The 19754-nt window shown below is 40.7% G+C and overlaps 1 protein-coding gene across 1 annotated transcript in view; it reads left to right on the top strand.

Moving 5' to 3' along the window:
• Window positions 1–19754, top strand: part of LOC111655889 (uncharacterized) — a 41975-nt gene that overhangs the window by 3327 nt on the left and 18894 nt on the right. Inside the window, exons 2-9 of the mRNA XM_087174280.1 lie at window positions 5421–5617; window positions 9121–9264; window positions 15621–15725; window positions 16015–16057; window positions 16179–16254; window positions 16430–16648; window positions 17411–17498; window positions 19218–19370. Of these exons, the coding sequence (XP_087030406.1) occupies window positions 5432–5617; window positions 9121–9264; window positions 15621–15725; window positions 16015–16057; window positions 16179–16254; window positions 16430–16648; window positions 17411–17498; window positions 19218–19370 (1014 nt within the window). The 5' untranslated portion in view covers window positions 5421–5431. The remainder of the gene's footprint in view (window positions 1–5420; window positions 5618–9120; window positions 9265–15620; window positions 15726–16014; window positions 16058–16178; window positions 16255–16429; window positions 16649–17410; window positions 17499–19217; window positions 19371–19754) is intronic.

The following is a 19754-nucleotide window of genomic DNA, read 5'->3' on the forward strand; positions in this document are numbered from 1 at the left end:
ACAGGGTGGACAAAATAACAGAAACACATGTCGGTAAAATGACTTTGCAGTTCAACAACACCATAAACTACATTCTCCAAAATGATCAGTTGAATCAACACCTCTCAAAAAACATTATAACTTTCATTAAGTAAGAGGACTGTAGTATTACACTGCATTAGTTTTAGCTAGGCTCCTAATAAATTGTCAGCGTGAGTGTTTACTCACAAATCATCTGTCTTGAGATGATGTGCTGAGTCACCGATGTTACAGTCCATGTTTAGTTTGTGCGCTACCAGAGCTGGAGAATGTCCTGGCTGAACACAGAGTTAGAAAACAGACCTGGGTTGTTTGAATTCTTGAATTGTTAAGGGTTGGACTAACTGTCCTAAGCTGTGAAATGTAACATGTTATTGAGAAACATTTTGTAGATGCCTCATGTCAAAATTAAATGTCAGACATTTTGTCACTGTTTCTCTCTGAAGAAGCCAGAATCTCACTAGAGACAGGTAAACAACTGGTGTAACGAGCAACATGAGGGTGTTGCTCGTTACACCAGTTTAGGTGGACTGACAATCAGGTAAACACACACCAGTGTCAAGCAATCCATTCTGCTGTCGAGTACAGCCAGTACGTTTGGCTCTGTCCATTCCAGTCTTTGTTGTTTTTTGTTTCTTGTCATAACTGTTGCTGTTAAATGGACTTATTAACTAATCCCTTAAGATCTGTAAAATTTAGCCTTTTGTTCAAAAAAGTATCATCAAATCTTACTTTTCAAAAGTAATACTAGGCTCTGTTATTGTGACAGTACAACTTCTACCCAGTGGTTGCCACTAATGGTGGCACTCTATGCATGCAGAGCTGAATATAATGTTGCGTCTATTATAAGTTACTGCAGTTGAAGGTATTGAATGAGCGCCTCAGATCTACTGTAAATGTGAAGCTGCAAAAAAAAAAAAATGAAGAACATTGTTTGCTAAAGAAATGACGTCACATTCATGACAAAATGTATCAATAATTTTGTTTGTTGAAGTCAGGACAGTTAAAAACACTTTTGGGATCTGTAAGCCCTCAGCAGAGGTGTCTCAGTTGAGTGGCCGGACCAGCTACATGATATCCTGTTACAGTAGCTGGGTTTCTGTGTGACAGCTGTCAGCCCTGCGGCCATGTAGAGGGGTCGCATCATATGCGGCAGGCCGGCCCGGGATGGGCCTGGATGTGTCAAAAAACGCCAACCATTCCCCTCCGTGTAACCTCCATCAGCCCCCAGGGGGGTAATGAGTGTGGGGGCAGGGGTGGCGAGGATGGGCCCAGCTGTGGTGTACTCTGGCTAATAGCACTCAGCACAGATGGCAGGCCCTCATCCTCCTGTGTGTGTATGTGTGAGACTCAATGTGCACAGGCCACTTTCCAACAGCATGCATTACAATCACAAATGGACCTTAAAATGGAGATTTGCATCCATGGGGCAGCACCACAGCATTTAGTGTCAGTGATCAATTATGTAATGTAGCTACATACTGATAAGCCTCTGAGCTTTTAGCATTAACGTGAACATCCACTGGAATGGGTTTTCTCTGCATTATGTCTGAATGTGATTGTCCCCTGATTGAATTAGTAGGTTTGTTTCTGGAGGGAGACCAGTAGATGGATGGATTCTGCTCGTCTCTCCTTAGACGCCACATTACTGAGAATATCCACAAATATCAGAGAAACATGTGCTTCCCATCAGGTGACTGTGGACTTACAAGCTGATTTCCAGGCAGTAATGCGAGAGCTGTCTCTGATGACTTCTCTGACACCAAGTGTTCGTTGTTGTAGTGTTGTTTCACATTCTCTGAGATGAGGTTTGAGTTTCTTTTCTTCTCTCAGCTTTCTTTTCATCTGTCTCTTCAGTCATAGCGGCTGAGTTCCTCTTTTATTCATTCCTCATTCACTGATGCAAGGAGCATATGCATAACTTCATTAGGGATGAGTTTTGATTGAAGGTTCCATGTTAGATCTGGTTCCTGGTCAAGAAAACACCCACGTTCATTAAGCTCAGACGCTGATGAATCTCTTATTAAAACCTCTCCTCACTCTTTTTTTTTTTTTTTAAACTAAGAGAAATGGGAAAACATGAAGACAGCAGCTTGTCATTTTTGTGTTGGACATTAATTAGACTGCCACTTAAAATTATGGTGTTTCTACCCTCTCTGCCTCTGTGTAGGTTTTTTTTTAGCCTTTAGCTATTTGCAATTGTTGAAATGTATACCTTATTATAATAAGATTCACTTAGAAGACTCGACATGTTTTGGATTTGATGAAATGCTGTCGAACCTTCCTGTTCCTATTTTCCTGGTAAAAACTTTCCAAACACCAGCCATTTAAGTAAGCCAAATGTAAAAGCCGTCATGAACCGAGAGATTCAATCTCTGTTACGCAAGATTTATCAGCAATGGAGCAACAAGGCACATTTATTTATTTGAAAGTATCACTGATGATTAGATTAAAAAAGACTTTGCCTTTGTCTTCAGTGGAATCTTATGCTCAATATGATAAGGCTATATTGGTGCAATCATCAGCCCGCCCCTGTATGCAAGGAGTGATCCGGGGCATTAAATGAGTTGTGAATACAGCTTTCTGAATGCATAATGTATGTGCCAGTGCATGGTGAGGGTCACACACAAGGCTACTGTGTGGGCTGTTGTGTGGCCCTGTGAAGAGTGCCTGTCACCAGTGACTGAACGTATTCTTCCTCCATTTCTATGGTGCTAAGATCTTCCTTTCTTCCCCTCCTACCATAGTTCCTGTTTCATACAGGGCGGGGGGTTAAGAGAAGCAAAGGTTAGCTGTGCAGCCATCTACTGTCAGCTGATTATTGAACCACTCCTCCACTTTGCCACTCATGGCGCACAGCAGAGAGGTTTTTACCGAATTCTGGTTGAATTCGGCTCAGTGGGTTTTTCTTTTTTTGTAGACTTGAAAAACGTGTTCTTTTACAAGCCGCGGTTGGAGTTTGGATCTTGTGACTACGTCACTTCATTCACATTGCTGTTACTCAGGCCTGTAATCTAGACTTGGCAATCTTTACAGCCTTTATAGCACCTAAAGTTACTGAAGTCGAATGTTCGATCAGCATGTCACGGTCAGTGACCCTTGATGCTTCGAACCGAAGCTCCTGATGTCTTTGACAGTGAGACAGTGAATGCTGGAAAAACTTAAAAGACCCACAACTGTTTTAACTCATCTCTAAGTCCAGACTTTCTGCTGTTTTGAGTCAACATCATTCTGATCCATTTTAAAACTGAGTCTTTTGTTCTGGCGTGTTTTCTGTTACTTGGCAAAGCTTGATTTGACTTTATATTGTAATTCTTCTTTAAGTAATTCCATGTGGATTCAAACCCTCTCCTCATTAGCAAAGATGAATTAGCCTTTGGCATTCAAAGAGCAATTTCCTTCTTATGAACTGTATCATTCTGCAGTACAATAAGTTGTAATACTTAATGATGTTGAGTCAAGAATTTTTATTTTAGTTTGCCAAGTGTACACAGTAGTAATTGCACCTATCAGAGACAGCAAAACGTTCAGCTCTGTTCAAGTAATGCGTCTGTCACAGGGTGCAAGATGAAAAAACCAACATGGAGGCATGATGTGGACATGGGCTCCAGCTGTTAATAATCCAGATATGTGCCTGCCTGTGTTGCGCACAGCAGGACACAAGGAGTTAGGCATGTGGGCCAGTTCTTGGAAAGGCCTCTGTCAATTTAAGCTTTCTGACTGAAACAGTTTTCTTATTACAGATTATAGACAATTTTGACCCCCACTCCAAAAATCTTGTGGCATTCACAGATAATCGATACCTGGTGTTATCTAGTTGTTTAGCTGTGCGTTTGCTTGCTAGAGCCATCAGCTCTCCATCGTGCTCGTTTCAGCTGTGCGTCAACATGTTAGAAGTTTGGGGATCACCTCAGCCCACAGTGTTGGCTTTGTTGATCCAGAGGCTGCTGTCCCCAGCCACGGCTGCGAGTCACAGATCCTCCCCTGAATCATCCCAGCCCGGAGTAAACACAGCCCTATAAATAGGGCTCAGGGAGAGGCAAGCCAGCAGCAGAATGACAGGCATCCGTACTACACACCACAGACTCTCTGCATAGGCCAAGTGCGCTGTCCCGCACAAAACGCTCCCCAAACCCTACATCCCAATGTCAGAGCCTGTGGTACAGTTCATACGGGGCCCCCAGTGTGATCCGTCCTATCTGTCATCTTTGTTTGGCAGAGCTGGCCATTAGATGTTTCCTCTCATTACCCAGTTTTAGGCTCCTGGGACCGCATCTGTTGGTATGCTGCTATTCACAGAGGGGAGAAGGTCATGCTATCAAAGACGCACACTGGTGCTGTGCAGATACTTTGGATGCTTGTGTGTAAATACTCCCCGGGGTAACTGGGGAAACCACTGAGCAACATGCCATTCTGATTATTTACATTCATTTCTCCTCTTTAATTGATTGATGTTTGCAGAAATGTTCTCTGCTTCTCCAGTGTGTGGATTTACTGCTTTTCTATTTTTTTTCTTTGTAAACTGAAAAAATAAGATTTTGGACTGTTGGTCAAACAAAGCAAGACACTCGACGACGTCATCCTGAATCTTCAGGAAACAGCAATAGGCATTTTTCACTATTTTCTAATATTTTATAGACTAAATCAATAATCAGCTAATTGAAAAATAACCGGCAGATTAATCGAGAGCAAAAATAATCAGTAATTCCAGCCCTAAATTGTTAAGTGTATAAAATTTAAAGTAAGTAAGTAGGATTCAGTTTTTATTGTTCCAAGATAGAAAAAGTTCTTCTCATTGGAGGACCCATCATGTACAGCTGTTTTGCATTGTCATTTGAAAAATTACTGAAAATTACTAATTAAATGTTGTCAGTTCAATTCCTCTTCATCATTTAATTAGTCTAATAAATTAACTAATCAGCTTATAGTTTCTGTAGAATATCTTTTTTTTTTTTTTAATAGTATGACTGAATTCTTCTTGATATGTAGATGCTTTAACCAGAGGTTGAGACCAGAACTCAAGAATGTAATCAACAGATTAACCAGCACTGAAAACGATCCACAGTTGCAGCTCTGGATGAAGTTGTTTTAAACCAGTTTAATCCAGCCCCCGAGTACATGTGAAATAACATATGTCTTAGAATTAGTGGGCGTCAGAGCGCCAGCAGTCTAAGCACTTTACATTATCAGCTGCTGACACCACCGAGATTATTGAAAAAAGGACCAGAGTGCACCTAAGCCATTTACGTTAATTTCTCTTTTTATTCTGCTGTCAAACAACATCCACACCTCTGCATTTGCATCAGAGTGGAGCTCATGGGTACACAGGGCTGAGAGGCAACCGTAGATCAATTCATAGCAAGTCAGCTGACTCATTTATTTCTCCTCTTCCTCCACTCCAGTGTGATTTACCATGACAACTGAATCAGGCGCAGACTCGGAGGCCCAGCAGCCGCAGGAGAACAAAGAGTCGGAGAAGGGGAAAGCTAAAGCAGCATCCCAGCCCAGCCAGGCAGCAGCCGAACCAACTTTGCCTCAGAGCCAGCCGGAGCTGCTTCCCGCCGCCGCAGGACACAGCACCCCGGCCCGGAAAGAACAGGTCAGCATCTTCATCACCGCATCCACCCCTTCATTTCGGTCTGAGCTGGGCGTACGGATATATCCAGACAGTTGTCATGGACATGTGGAATTTAATTATATATCATCCACCATATTACACTGTTTAACATGCCTTCCAAAATTTTACTCTTTAGTATTTTTGATTTGAGGATGAATTTTCAGGGTGTAAACACTGGGGGGAAAAAACATAAAAACAAAAACAATACACACCATTCATCCCTCTGCTGAATGAATTGTATCATTGTGTGAAAAATGGAAATTAACATTGGGGGGGGGGGGGGTCTGACCACATGGCCTCAGTGTCTTCAGTGGCGGTCATGACCCCGCAACAAATGCATCTGTTGACAAATAGACTATTCCTTATCAGTGCTCTGTGCTTTTATTTTGGAAATGGGGTGAAAAACACAGATTGAGACAAAGTGTGGATGTTTTCATTGCCGGCGTTACGTCAGCTGATTACACTGATTAGCACGACTTCACACAGCTGTGGGAAAGAAGAGTAAACCGAGCTACTGAGGTTGGTTGAAAGGAAAAACCTGATGGCTTTTAGTGGTTGAAGGTCTGAGATCTCTGGATTAGGGCAGTAAAATAAACAGAAATAAGAAAATGTCAGTTAAGTTTGATTGTTGTGGGAATACTTGTTTTTTTTAGAGCATCTGTCATTTCCAAATTGACTCACCGTGTTTGGAAAACAAGGTTGCAAATGTCTTGTTTTTCTTGTAAGATAGTTGATCTTCAAATTCCCATCATTTTGGCACATGATTATTTGCTGTTTAAATTACATGTACAAAAAAACATGATCCACCAGCTGCTTTGTGGATTAAATAGATATTTTTATATTCTGGTGTTGAACAGTGGAAAACCCAGTTGGGTGTTTTTTTTTTTTTCCAAACCTGTGTTTTCCTCTTCATAATAAATAAGTGTAGCCTGTGGCTTGTCCATGTTATATAGACTCAGCCAGCCCAGGTAGCCTCTGATCTTATCTGAACACTAAGTGCTTGTCTGCAGATTTTGGCCCAAACAACCTCCTGGGCTCCCTAGCTAGTCGATTTTGTAGATTGAATTTCCAATGCTGCTGCAGTCTCAGGGAGATTCTTGCCTCTTCCCTAATTTACCTACTTGAAAGGAAAAGATTTTGCCGTGCTCTACATGCATACAGATTCGGTATGGGCAGCCTAGGCATTCACAAATTTGTTTCTGATGGAGCTCAGGGCTCTACTTCAACCTAAACAAATCAGTTTCTATTGAAGACTGTATTACCCGCAGCACTCCAGACTGAAGTATCTTCCTGGTGTGTTGCTTTAAAGAACCCCTTGTGTAGTTGTAGGAAGTGTTTACTCATTCCACAAGGTTTGAAAGTTGAAAAACCAAAGTTTCTCTTTCGATGGGTTCAACTTAGAGTGCAGAAAACATTTTGAGTAGTAGGGATTAGCTCTGAGCTGTCCTGTCTTATTATTTTTTGTTTTTACATGATCGCAGGCATGTAGCTGATGGTTTTATCTGACTGCAACACTGGATTAACTCTAAACTTGTAAATGTCTGTAATTTTGCAAGAAACCAATATTAAGAGGTCAAAAGGTCAAAAGTCACAACATCTAGATGTGGAAGTGATGAGAAAAGCAGAGTTAGTTCTGAGATGTTTCACCTTCGGCCGATCTGCCTCATGTTGCAGTTTGAGCACGCTCAGACTCACAACTCCGCTGACCCAGAAGTGAGGCTTATATCATGATGTGGAAAAATTAAGTGTTGAAATGTGCCGTTTGATGAAGAGAAGAAATAGAGCATGAGGTTAGATGTGAATCATAATGGGCTGTAATGAGAGTGCAGAAGAGGCAGGGTGAGGTGATGGGATAGATTCATTATGGTCCCGGACGGGGCGATGTTGCCAAAAATCCAAACCTCCTAATGTTTTAATGTTAAAGCTACACTTGACCAGGGCCGGGCCTGATGATGATGATGAATATACTTGAGCTGATAGAAATTTGCGAATGTCCAAGGTTTTGCCATCATTTGTATACATAAAGGTGACTATCTGATTAATAGTTCTGGCTTCATCAGACCACCACTTCCTTATGACAGTTTTAGATTTAAGGACATTTTTCACTGCAGGAGCCAAAAACACAGACGTTCCTGTCTCCAGAAATGTATCTATCTTTTCAATTTAGCTTCAAAAAAATTTTCTTTATCAAGATATATGTCAACTTTGCAACATGAAATTACTCATATCATTGGTCTATATTGCTCATATGCTTGACTGTAGAAGAGCAGCCAAAGAGCTCAAGTTTCTCCATTTGTTATGTAGTGTTCATAAAAAACCAAGACTATGCTAGCGGCTCTGTGAGGCTTCACTGTACTACACACAGCAGAACCTTGAGCTAAATGCTAATGTCAGTATGCTAAAATATGGATGTCGCACAGGTATTATGTTCATCACCTTAGTTCCTTAGTTGAGCATGTTAGCATGCTAACATTGGTAATTAGCACTAAATACAAAGTACATCTGTGGCTGATGGGAATGTCACTATTATTGGACAAATAGAAAATGTAACTAGATGATGGTGTAAATTGGTCAGGGGGTCAAAGTTATTACAGTTCATTTATCATGACTGCACAGCCGTCGTCATGTCACAGTGAGAGTGATGGATGATGCTCTGCCATTGTCGGAGCTTTGTGAATTAGCAGAAACATGGCTGAGAGGAATCACAACACTCTGACATAACGCTGTCAGTCTGCTGTGAGGGAGCACATGAAGTTTCATACGTCTGTGCTGCTCGTCTCTATCATTCTAAATGAAATCATAAAAACCATAAATTGATTTGTAAATGTTTGAAATACATCCTCTGGTATTTTAAATTATGCTGTGATCATAATTACCTTGTATGGTTACATCTGATTGGGTCCACAGGGAGAACTGGTCCATGTGAGCTACAGTAGATGCTGTAGGGACAATGTGATGGGTATAGCCTGAAGAACAAGATAAGAAATATTCAATCTAGAAATGAAAAGGGGCATTAAACCCACTTTGTAACTGAATGAGAAGGCAAAATGTCTCGGAGCCAGAGGCTTCTTTTTCTGCATAAAGTCAGTCAGGAAGGCTTTGTTTTCAGCCAAGTGGAAAATTGGATTTTCTCTGTTTAAGACAAAATGGCGGTACACCTCTAGGTCTTCTCAGTGGGACTTGATTACATTCACTCAGGTCCCAGTCTTTATTTTTAGGTTTCAGACATGTGACAGAACTGGTGGTTTTGTCAAAGACAGCTACATTAATTTAGGGCAGTCTGGGGCAGTTAGGTAAGGAAATGTGTGCGCTAAAGGCATTTTTCATTTCTAGTCTGTGAACACGTTCAGAATAAAATTATTAAATTCTTGATCATGCCTTATTTCATCCAGTAAAATAAACGCAGAGACGTCTCACTGATCAGTTAATACCGCACATAGAAATGAATTATTGCTGTGATGTGACACTTGTGTTCTTCCTCTCAGGAGCAGCAGGAAGAGGACCAAGTCTCCCACAGGTCATCCACCAGTCGTCTGTCCAGGTCTCCTTTGAGAGGAGTGAAGAAGGTGAAGATCATGCAGTGTAAAGTCACCCTGCCGGACGGCTCCGACTACACACTCAATGTGGAGGTGAGATTTCATGTAGCGTTTTAACACACCACCCATTTTCACATAACGACAGGTTCCAACTTTTTTTTTACTACTCAGTCATTTTACCTTGTGGTTTTATAGCACATTAATATGAAGGAGATGAAACCCACATGGTAACAGTTCAGAGCCAAAAGCATTAAGAAGAAAACAAAGTGTTGTGATTGTTTTGCTTTTTTTGTTAAAGGTTAATTAGTGTTGTTTTATTATGACCTGATAGCTGAAATGAAACTGCCTGCTGCATCACCTGGCCTTTTGAATTGCCTTGCAGCAATGCAGCAGCACTAATGATGTTTGCAGTATATCAGTTTGTAATGGCTGTAATTGAATCAAGACTGAAATGTCTGATTTTTTTTTAACCAGTTTTATGTAGAACAAGTTTTCTTAAGTTGATCCACCGATTATAAGTGAAGGCGTTTTCAGGGTTTGTCTTTTCTTTATGGCACCAAATATTCCTTTTTTATTTGTAGATTTTACTTGTTTGTATTTAACAGAGACGGAACAGATGAACATTGTTACATGGGAAGGAGAAGTGCAACAGATGTAATTTCTATAGCGTGTCATTTGCAGTCCCTGTCCCTGGGTTAGGTTTTCAATGTCAAGTAAAAGCAATTTTAGAGTTTGAAAGTAGTGCACCTCACTTCAGTTTTCACTTTCTTGGTTCTGTTGCGCCGTATCTTTCTTAATCTGAAGTCTGATATTGGCTGTTTTATTTAACAAGGCTGTGTGCATGCAGAGAAAAATCATAAGCATTTTTCTTTGCTTAAAAAAATAGCAGCAGGGTTCATGGAAAAGTTATCTTCATTTCAATAAACAAATAATGCAACATGTGGCTTCATTCAAGCCTGTGTTCCAAAACATTAAAATTATGATCCACAGAGGACAGTAACTTCGATTTCTGTGTTGATATTTAAATACAAAAATGTGTCCCACAAAAACACTTTCTTATAAGGAGCTGAAAACCTTGAGAGTTTGTGTCTGGATTTCTCTGTATATTAGTCTTGTGAGACGTGGCCTGCTATAATAAAATGGAATAAAAATGTCCTATTCTGGCAAGCCTTTTTTAGAAGTAGGGATTTCATGGATTTCACTGTGCATTTACATTTGCATTGTGTCAAATTGCTTTGGGGGATTTGTTTTTTTCCTCCAAAGCTTCTTCTCTATGTAGTCTTGAGAGAAAGAAGTAATTCAAATAACGCTTCCTAAATGTTTAGTTCTTACTTCAAAGCTCACGCGCTAACACAGACATAAACCCCGAGAGGAAAGGAGAGCCAACCATCAGTGAAAAACATGTGTCTTTGTGTTGTAAAGCTTGTGAAGCTTGCAACCCCACCATTCCAGCAGCGTGGCTTTTAATCATCATGTGGAAAAATTAAATATGGAGGTGGGGTGTTTTAGTCAGGAGAACTAGAGCATGAGCTGGTTGTTAATCATAATGGGTTAGAATGAGAGAGCAGGGTGAGGTGTTGAATGGATTCATTATTTTCTGGGCTGGACAACGTAGCGAAAGTAAATTTAATTGACCTAGACTTAGTTGCATTACTACAGAATGGCAGCCAGGATAAAGCTCTGACAATCCGTATCATAAGTCTTGGAAGGTTTTGATGGATTTCATTCCACATTTTACATTTGTATTGTGTCAAATTGCTGTTTAAGGTTATTTCTTTCCCAAAGCAACTCTTGACTTGAACGATTATTGTGATTATCCACAGCTCTTATGTTTCCAGTGTTCACAAATAACCCCACTAATCAAAGCAGAGCCCATGATCAGTCTTTTTGTTGTAATTGTGAGTGTTGGTGCTCCACAGCATAATCGCTGCTTTCTTTCTTTAAACAGTCTTTCTTTCTTAGAACATTATAAATTCAGGAATAAATCTGACCAGTGAACCTATCTGACTTTTCACCCTTGCATATTTCCTTTCCAATAAAACAAAGTTGAGCCTTCTCTGAAAGTTATGAGACTTTCAACTTTGTACTTTTCCCAAAATGTGTGCGGGCTGAAGGAAAGAACCAGACCCGCAAATCTCCTTTGAGCAGATTCCTCCACACCAGGGGTTTGGATAGGGGGATTAGCCGAGTGTTTGGGTGGTGGCGGTGGTGAGGTGAAGGGTTCTGACCATGAAATGAGAGCATTTGTTGGAGGGAATCAGTGTCATTGACTCTGTGCATTGGCATGATTACTCGATGTCCCGCTGTGGCCAAAGAAGGATTCTTAAGGACAGTGATCTGGAAATGGGGGGGGGGTCAGGGTCAGTCTGGACCTCTGAGACTGACTGTGTGTTTTTGCTTTCAGTTCTTGCTCTGCGAGACGTGCTCATGCTCTGAAAGAATTAACACAGAGGAAGATAAAGGTTTAAACAATATAATGAGAATGTTCCTTTAATTTAAAAGCATCATCCGTCGTCTGAATATCAAATCAAAGCTTTGTCACTCCAAAATTAACTGACAGGTATTTCAAAGGGACACTTCACCACAGTTTAGTTCTGTATTGACTTAAAGTTGCAAGATACAGATTTTGTCTGTCAAAATAAATGCAGCAAAAGCGAAAACATCCATGGATTTTAGTCCCCGATGTGGGTCAAGCTCCAAAGATACTGGATTCAAACATTTCTCATAATGCAATTTAGTGTCTTTCGAAACATCCTGGTAAAAAATTAATGTAGTTTAAATTCCATTTTTTCAGACAGGTGTTTTGTGTTTATTTATTTTTGTTTTGTTTTGCATAAGAAGGGAAAAAAAGATGAGATAACCCTTACAACACCAGGGGTTGCTAGTTTTCAGAGACTGAGTTGGTATCCCTTGATGTGGGATAACACCAAACGGCAACTAAATATGAATTCAGTGTTCTCTCTGGCCTGTGTTATTATATACGATCAGATGAAAACTCAAGAATACTTATTTTCCATCTTGGAGTTGGATTCTTCAGTCATCTCTGTGAATATGCAGTAACATGGTATGAACAGAAAATCAATACTTGGCCTTTTGATTGCCTGTAATCATTTCAGTTTCTGAGAGCACATATTTCTCAGAAAGTAAGTTAATTAATCATCCCAGGGATATGCAGTGTAAACTAGATTACATTATATACAATACAGTTGAGCTTTTACTGTATCCATAACCTTTCTAATTATTATTTAATCTATCAAATCCCACTTGGAAGTAAGATTATACCTCTCCTGGGGTTTATCCTTTATATAATGAGTCTGACTAATCTCTGGTAATGTGTGACTCGTACAAAAACACATTGAAGAAATGTAAACATCGCCATCTACAGTGTGTATTTGTGTCTAATAGTTGAGGTATTGAATCACCATGTGCCATCTGTTCACTATCCTGTAATCTCCAGTCTCCGCCCCCCTGCCAGGGCGACCCGGGTCTCACCCCGGTTCACTGTGTCCCGACACCTACACACATTAGATGAGGAATACTTACGCTAACCTGGGATTAGAGTGTGAGCCAAAGGTACTGGCAGAGAAACTGGAATGACTGAGTTATCTGTCCAGCAACACTAAAATGTCCACGAGAGTCAATAAAAAGCCATATGTGTAGCTACAGTTGCTGTTTCTAGCTGTTTGTCTTTTGTTATTCAGGGCTGCCACTAACAATTATTTTCATTATTGATTCATCTATCAATTATTTTCTCAGTGAATCATTTGGTCTATTACATGTCCAACAACCGTCACATGTCCAACAAGCCATCTGAGCAACAACAGCCCAAAACTCAAAGATATTCAGTTTTTTCTCACAGAAGCCAAAGAAAACCTGAATTTATTCACATTCGTGAATCTGGAACCTGTGACTTAATGATTATTTGATCATCAAAATAGTTACTATAGGCGCTTTTTTTAAAGAGAAATAATGCAAAATCAAGCTAATTGATGCAGTGACACGATGCATGAGGCACAATTCATATCTGGTTGATGCTGATAGTTGGATAATAACCCTAATCACAGTAACACTGTCTCCAGCTATATTATGCAATAGTTATGAAAGGTTTTCATTTCATTAAAACACATCCATCACAATGGAAAGCAAGAGACAACAAATAATGGCTGGTTAGTTGCCTGCTTCCCAGAGGAGTTGTCATAGCAACCGGTAAGGTACAAATACTGCTTGCTTGAAACAAAAGAACTAAAAAAATCAGTGTGAAAGTGTCCTAACAGTGAGGGTGAAACGCAGCAGACATAAGCTACAGTAGGTCAGCTTATGGTGTTTGACACAGTGATACAATTGAGGTCAAAGGATCCTCAGATAATTGCCAGAGAGTCCTCATCCCCCCCCACCCCACAATCCCATTTGAAACTGGTCCAGAATGTCAAGATTTGACATTTTTATCCTCCTGACCTTGTAGTTTTCCAGCTCAACGCAATTTTCTCCTCTGGGGAAAAATGTCTGCACTAATCGTTTCCTATCATTGTCAGTGGCACAGAGCCGCTGAACCTCCTTTACCTCACTTCAGAGGGTGTTATGTCTCAGTGGAGAGGGGGGGAGCCACACTTTTGAAAATCCTACTTCTAAACTACTTGACAGTGCATGGTAAATGTTGTCTTTTACAGTTGGGATAATCTGTTTATCATTGAAGTCATTTTTTCCAGCAAAAATGCCAAATATCCTCTGTTTGCAGTTCCTCCAATGAGAGAATTTGCTGCTTTTTCTCTGTTTTATATGATTGTAAACTGAATTTCTTTGGGTTTTGGATTGTTGCTTGGACAATACATGACATGTGATGAACTTGAAAAGGACTCTCATTTTCTATTTTTTCTATTAAAAATTTTATAGACCAAATAATGAATTGAGAAAATAGTCTGCAGGTTAATCAAAAATTAAAGTAATCAATAGTTAGTTGTAGACCAACTTTTAAAACATGGTTTGGTGATGCAAGCTCCGGGTTCCTTTTGTAAAATCATTATGAAACTCTAATCTCTGTTTTACTTCCAAGTTTCTCCTTAACAACCCCAGGGAGAGCAAAGTACACGCCAGATCAGTCAGCTGCATCTGTTGCAGTCCTAACATATTTGCTCTGGTTACCATAGCTATATCTGTTAGACAGATATGTGACTAAGCCCTGAACAGAGGCTTGCAGATCACAATCTGTCTTGTATGTGTGTGCAGGCTCCGTCAGTAAAGCCAGGGTTGAGTGTTGCATTGAGAAGACACTGTTCGCAGCAAGGCAGCAATAGTCTGACATGATTCTGCTAATTCCCTCTGAGATCTTCTGATGGGATTAACTCTCTGCCACTAGCAGCTTTATAGCTGTTGAAATCACGCACGTACACTAAACGTATCTAATAAACAGGATGTGTGTACGCTTCATTTATGTGTGTGGATGCTCGTACAAATGTACCATATCTGTGGAAAACTGTATTGCTACTACTTCTGTTACACACCTGCGATATGTGTGCGTTTATATCCATGTGGGCCCTTCACGTCATGGAGCGTGTGGGCGATACTCCTGCCTGCATGTGAATCTGACAGATGCACAGGCGTGTTATGACTCCTGCTGCTATAATGTGGCAGGGGCTTTTCAGCGTATATCCAGATACGAGGAGCTGGCTTTGGCTCTGCTGAGGCGGGAGGCATCTGTGTTGTGGCAACTCGGGCCTTGAAATATCCCCTGTGAGCTGGCCAAATGAGTGGGGGTGGGGCGGTGGGGATGACGGAGCTCCAGACGATGACATCCGGCACTCAAGGAAGTGCAATCGATCCGTGTTAAGCCTTCACATAGTTGATGTTCACCTTGAGCTCCGGTATTTGAAGGCGTATCTATAAAGCTTTAGAGGGAATTGATTCAGAGTGTCCCCAGTTGGTCGAATGCAGCTCCAATATCTCGAGGGTTAGCCCGTGCAGGAAAGGCTCTGTCATGCGGCAGTGTGATGTGCTGTGTCATCATGCTGTTATTGTAATTAAAAAATGGTACATTGCTGCTCTGGAGAAAATGAGTTCGGAGTTCATTTTCATTTCATTGTCTCAAGATAAATGGGAATGTTTTGCATCAGCAAATTCAACAGCCTGATATTTCTAAACTCCAAATTTCTTGTGTAATTTTCCTTTTTATTATGTAAATGTTTTTTTTTAAATTGTTGAATATAGTTTGGATACACAAATTATACTACTCTGAACATTTTTTTGTGCAAATATTTGAAGGTTTTAAGATTTTAAGATCTTGAAATAAAATAAACAAGCAAAAAAGCAGTACACACAACACACTTTTCTCATGCAAGATAACATCCTGATTAAATCTTTGGTGTTATAATCCTTTTTAAATTACACTTTCACTTTTCAAATCACTCTTGACTGCATCGAGTTCATGTTTTGTTTTGTTTTTTTTCCTCTCACAGAAACGAGCCAAGGGACAAGTGCTCTTTGATAAAGTGTGTGATCACCTCAACCTACTGGAGAAAGACTACTTCGGAATCACACACAGAGATGTAGAGAACCAGAAGGTAATCAAAAAAATAAATAAAAAAAATCTACACTATAATCTGCAAATAATCATCTTAATTGTCATTCAAACTGGCATTGAAATGAGTAACACTGAAACTCTCCATAAATCCTTATGTAAGAGCCTCTTTACAAGATGATTCTGCTGAACATGTCGAGCCTCTTCACAATGAGAATGATTAATTTATTGGATTTTCTGTCCTCGGACAGTAAAGATGTCCTACTTTAGGAAGTGTGGTTGTTACAAATGCGTGACGATTCATTCTTTTCATCTGTGGTTGTCTGATGCAGAATTGGCTGGACCCTTCCAAGGAGCTGAAGAAGCAGATTAGGAGTAAGTCCCACATCTTAATGAAGCCAGTCAAGTATTTTTGTCCTGATTTTTGAAGAGGAATGAGGTGTATTCAACTGAAAAATGCTGCTTTTAATAATTCAGTGTTCTTTCTGCGTCACAGCTGGTCCCTGGAACTTCGCATTCAACGTGAAGTTTTATCCCCCAGACCCCTCCCAGCTGACCGAGGATATCACGAGGTGAGTCCTTGTTATAGATCGGATGCCTCGAAATGCAGTTTTAAAAGGGAAAATGGTTGATTATGTAGATTAAAATGATATTAACGAGGCTTTCGCATTCGAAACACATTAGAAAAAAATCCAGACAAAATAATTTTAACTGTTTTTTGTATTGTGTCTCCTCTCCCTCTCACAGGTACTACCTTTGCCTGCAGCTCAGAGATGATGTGGTGTCGGGTCGTCTGCCTTGCTCCTTTGCCACCCACACAGTGCTGGGCTCCTACACAGTGCAGTCTGAACTGGGAGACTACGACCCCGAGGAACTGGGCAGCGACTACATCAGCGAACTGCGCTTCGCACCCAACCAGACCAAAGAGCTAGAGGAGAAGGTCATGGAACTCCACAAGACCTACAAGTTAGTCTCTTTTTATACTGAGATTGAAATATAGTGCTCAACTTTTTATACACACTTGGACGATTTTCTCAGTCAAGTGTTGCAGTTTTTAAAATGTGAAGTTTTATCTGTGTAGTTATAGTTTCTATGTTAAAAATACAGCCCTTCTTTTAAAGCCTCGGAAAATCTGATTTCAATTACTGTATTTCTCATAAACATTAAAGAGTTAACAATCATGAGTGAACAAGCTAAAGCTACTAATCTACTTTGGAAGAAAATGTTGAGATCACATAAGACCCTGTTTTTCATAATATGAAGCTGATTGGCAAAATAGGTTTCCATCCTAACTTGAGTCAGTCAGGTTACCTGTGTGATGTTAACATCCATTGAGTTTGTGTTGTCTATTAATGGATCTAGCTGTCTGTGCTTTTGTCTGAGCCCCACCCTTCACTCTGTATTACAGTGATTTGTGTGTAATTTAATGCGATCCTGTTTCACCCAGTGGGTGGAGTGACGCAATGACATTGCCAGGATAAGGGTCTCTCTCTCTCTGAAGGCCAGCTATGCTAAAAATGGATGCACTTATGCTACTCTGTGGCTCCTCAGTTAAAAGCATCCATAAAAACAGCCGTTTTCCAAAAAGCTTTGATGCAATAAATCTCTGTTTTAGATCTCTGAAGTCTTGCATATTCACATTGGTCTGAAAGCATCGAATCTGTCTTTGCTTTACTTGTACTTATTGACCCTTCTTATGTCTGATCTGTCCTGTCCCTGTCGTATCAGGGGGATGACACCGGCTGAAGCAGAGATGCACTTCCTGGAAAACGCCAAGAAGCTGTCCATGTATGGTGTGGACCTCCACCACGCCAAGGTAACAAGTCACTACAAACCTCCTCGTATTGAGTTTACAAATTTATTGTCTCTCGCAAGTCAAACAAAATAAAAAAAAATTGGAGACAGATAGCTGCAGATGTCAATTTTCTGTTAACTTTTTTTGTTCATATCGTCTTTTAAAACTCAAACAGTTTTTAGCTCCTTTCACAAACTAGAATGTCTGTCTCCAGCCTTTATGCTAAGCTAAGCTAAGCTAACCAGCTGCTGTGTGTAACTTTGTATTAACCGCATAGAAACATCATGTCTGAACTGTTCCCTTTTTAAGTCGTTTCTATAAATGAATCATTTTGCTCATGTCTCCAGTAATGGTGGGTGTTTCCAAGAAGCACTAAGAAGTGATAAAGGGTTAGGGGTCAAATATAATGTTTGCAATCTAAACCTAACACCATGCCAATCATGCAGTCAATAGTGACGCTTGCCACCACAACACTGCTGCTTCAGAAACATCATGGCTGCCACAGAAACGCCTCAGTTTAACATGCCTGTGCTGCACCGCTGATTGACATTATATCACCGCTGCCTCCGTGGACTTGGGGCTGAAGGGGTGGAGGGATGATGAGAAAGGATGGGGAGGGGGTCTGGAGCCCAGCTCGACTTGAATGATGTATTTTTCTTTCTTTCTTTCTTTTTTTTTTTTTCTCTTTCTAATCCACCTGGCCAGATGGGATCAAACACATCATTAGAGCACAGGCAGCAAAGAAAGAGCTGGAGTACGACAGCAGGACGGCTGTCATCGTAAAATGAAAATTACAGTCATCAGTCTTGATATGAATCCAGTTATCAAAAGCGCTTTGAAAGTCAAAATGGGTCTAGATGTGAGTGATGGGGAGGATATTGCTTTTGCAGATTTAGATCAGAATAGAGGAGATGACAGAGATGAGGAAGCGGCCTTGATCAAACTGAGCAGACATCAATGCTCAGTGTTGGTTCTGTGAGTCATAGTCTTGATACACAAGGAAAAAAAAAAATCTGTACATATCAGACCAGCATCCCTCTTTTGTCTTCTCTCCTCTCTCATTAAATGCAAAGTTGGTAGGGAGACTCTATGAATGCTTGGCTCCAGCTGAGGGAGAGGTAAGAGGCTACATCACATGTGCTTACATGTGTTTGTTTGTGTGTGTGTGCGTGCGCGCGCGTGTGTGCGGTTTGTAGTTGTGCATGGTTACATACAAGTTGTCTAAGTTATTTAAGATTGGCTGTTCCGGCTTTGGACCAGCGCTTCCCTCTCAAAACGTCATCATCTTTGGTTTTCACCTGCTCATCTCGTGCTTTGTGCAGTGAAGAGCATCGTCTCGTGCTTCATCCACCATTTCCCGACACTTCACTGTCGCTTTTGCCACTCTCACTCACTTTATGCCCCATTCTGCGTCATTGTTCAGCGTCAACACAGCCTGCGCACACAAGATTAGAGTATGCCTGATTCCACTCTCCACCTGCCTGCTTTTTACCCCGTTATTACCACACACCTGACTCTGTTAACGTCTACTTTTCCCTGCTGTGCACTGGCTCCTGAATACCTCCCATAAACTTTAAGGAATAGGAGTTTTATGTTTTGCAGAGGAGGAAGTGCTTAGTGGCTTCTAGTTTGAGATTGTTAGGGACTCTGTGTTACTCCACCAAAGTGACACATGAAGGGATTTACTATAACTACTATGTTTTTTGTCATTTATGATGTCTATGTGTGTGATGTTCCCAGGACTCTGAGGGCGTGGAGATCATGTTGGGAGTTTGTGCAAGTGGCCTCCTCATCTACAGAGACAGGTTGCGGATCAACAGGTTCGCATGGCCCAAAATCCTCAAGATCTCCTACAAGAGGAACAACTTCTACATCAAAATCCGGCCCGGCGAGGTGAGGAGCGCTTTAGTGATAAATATAGAAAAAGATAAATTAAAACATATTTAGACATATTTGTAGGGATGCGCAGAGCAGATCTACCGGGTCAGTGTCGAGGCCAGTGAACACATTGTTTGATTGGTGTCTGCTGTAAAGTTCAGGTCCATTTCTTATCCTTTGTTCACTGCAACACACTGTGCTCTCACTACAGCAGCTGTCAAATTCCCTCTGTTTCAGCAACATTTTACAGGCACACCACAAACTGTAAAGTGCTGCTGCTGTTGGTTGGAAGTTGTTACTAAAGTTCAGAACTTTGTGGCTATGGAGAGATGTTGTCTTGCTCCTGTCTAAAATGTCCAAACCCGACGCATCTGTACTGATATTCCTCTCTTTACTGAC

The sequence above is a fragment of the Seriola lalandi genome, unplaced genomic scaffold (assembly GCF_002814215.2).
Source record: "Seriola lalandi dorsalis isolate HSWRI2012SDOR001 ecotype SW California unplaced genomic scaffold, Sedor1 jcf7180002054334, whole genome shotgun sequence".
In the NCBI taxonomy this organism is placed as follows: Eukaryota; Metazoa; Chordata; class Actinopteri; order Carangiformes; family Carangidae; genus Seriola; species Seriola lalandi.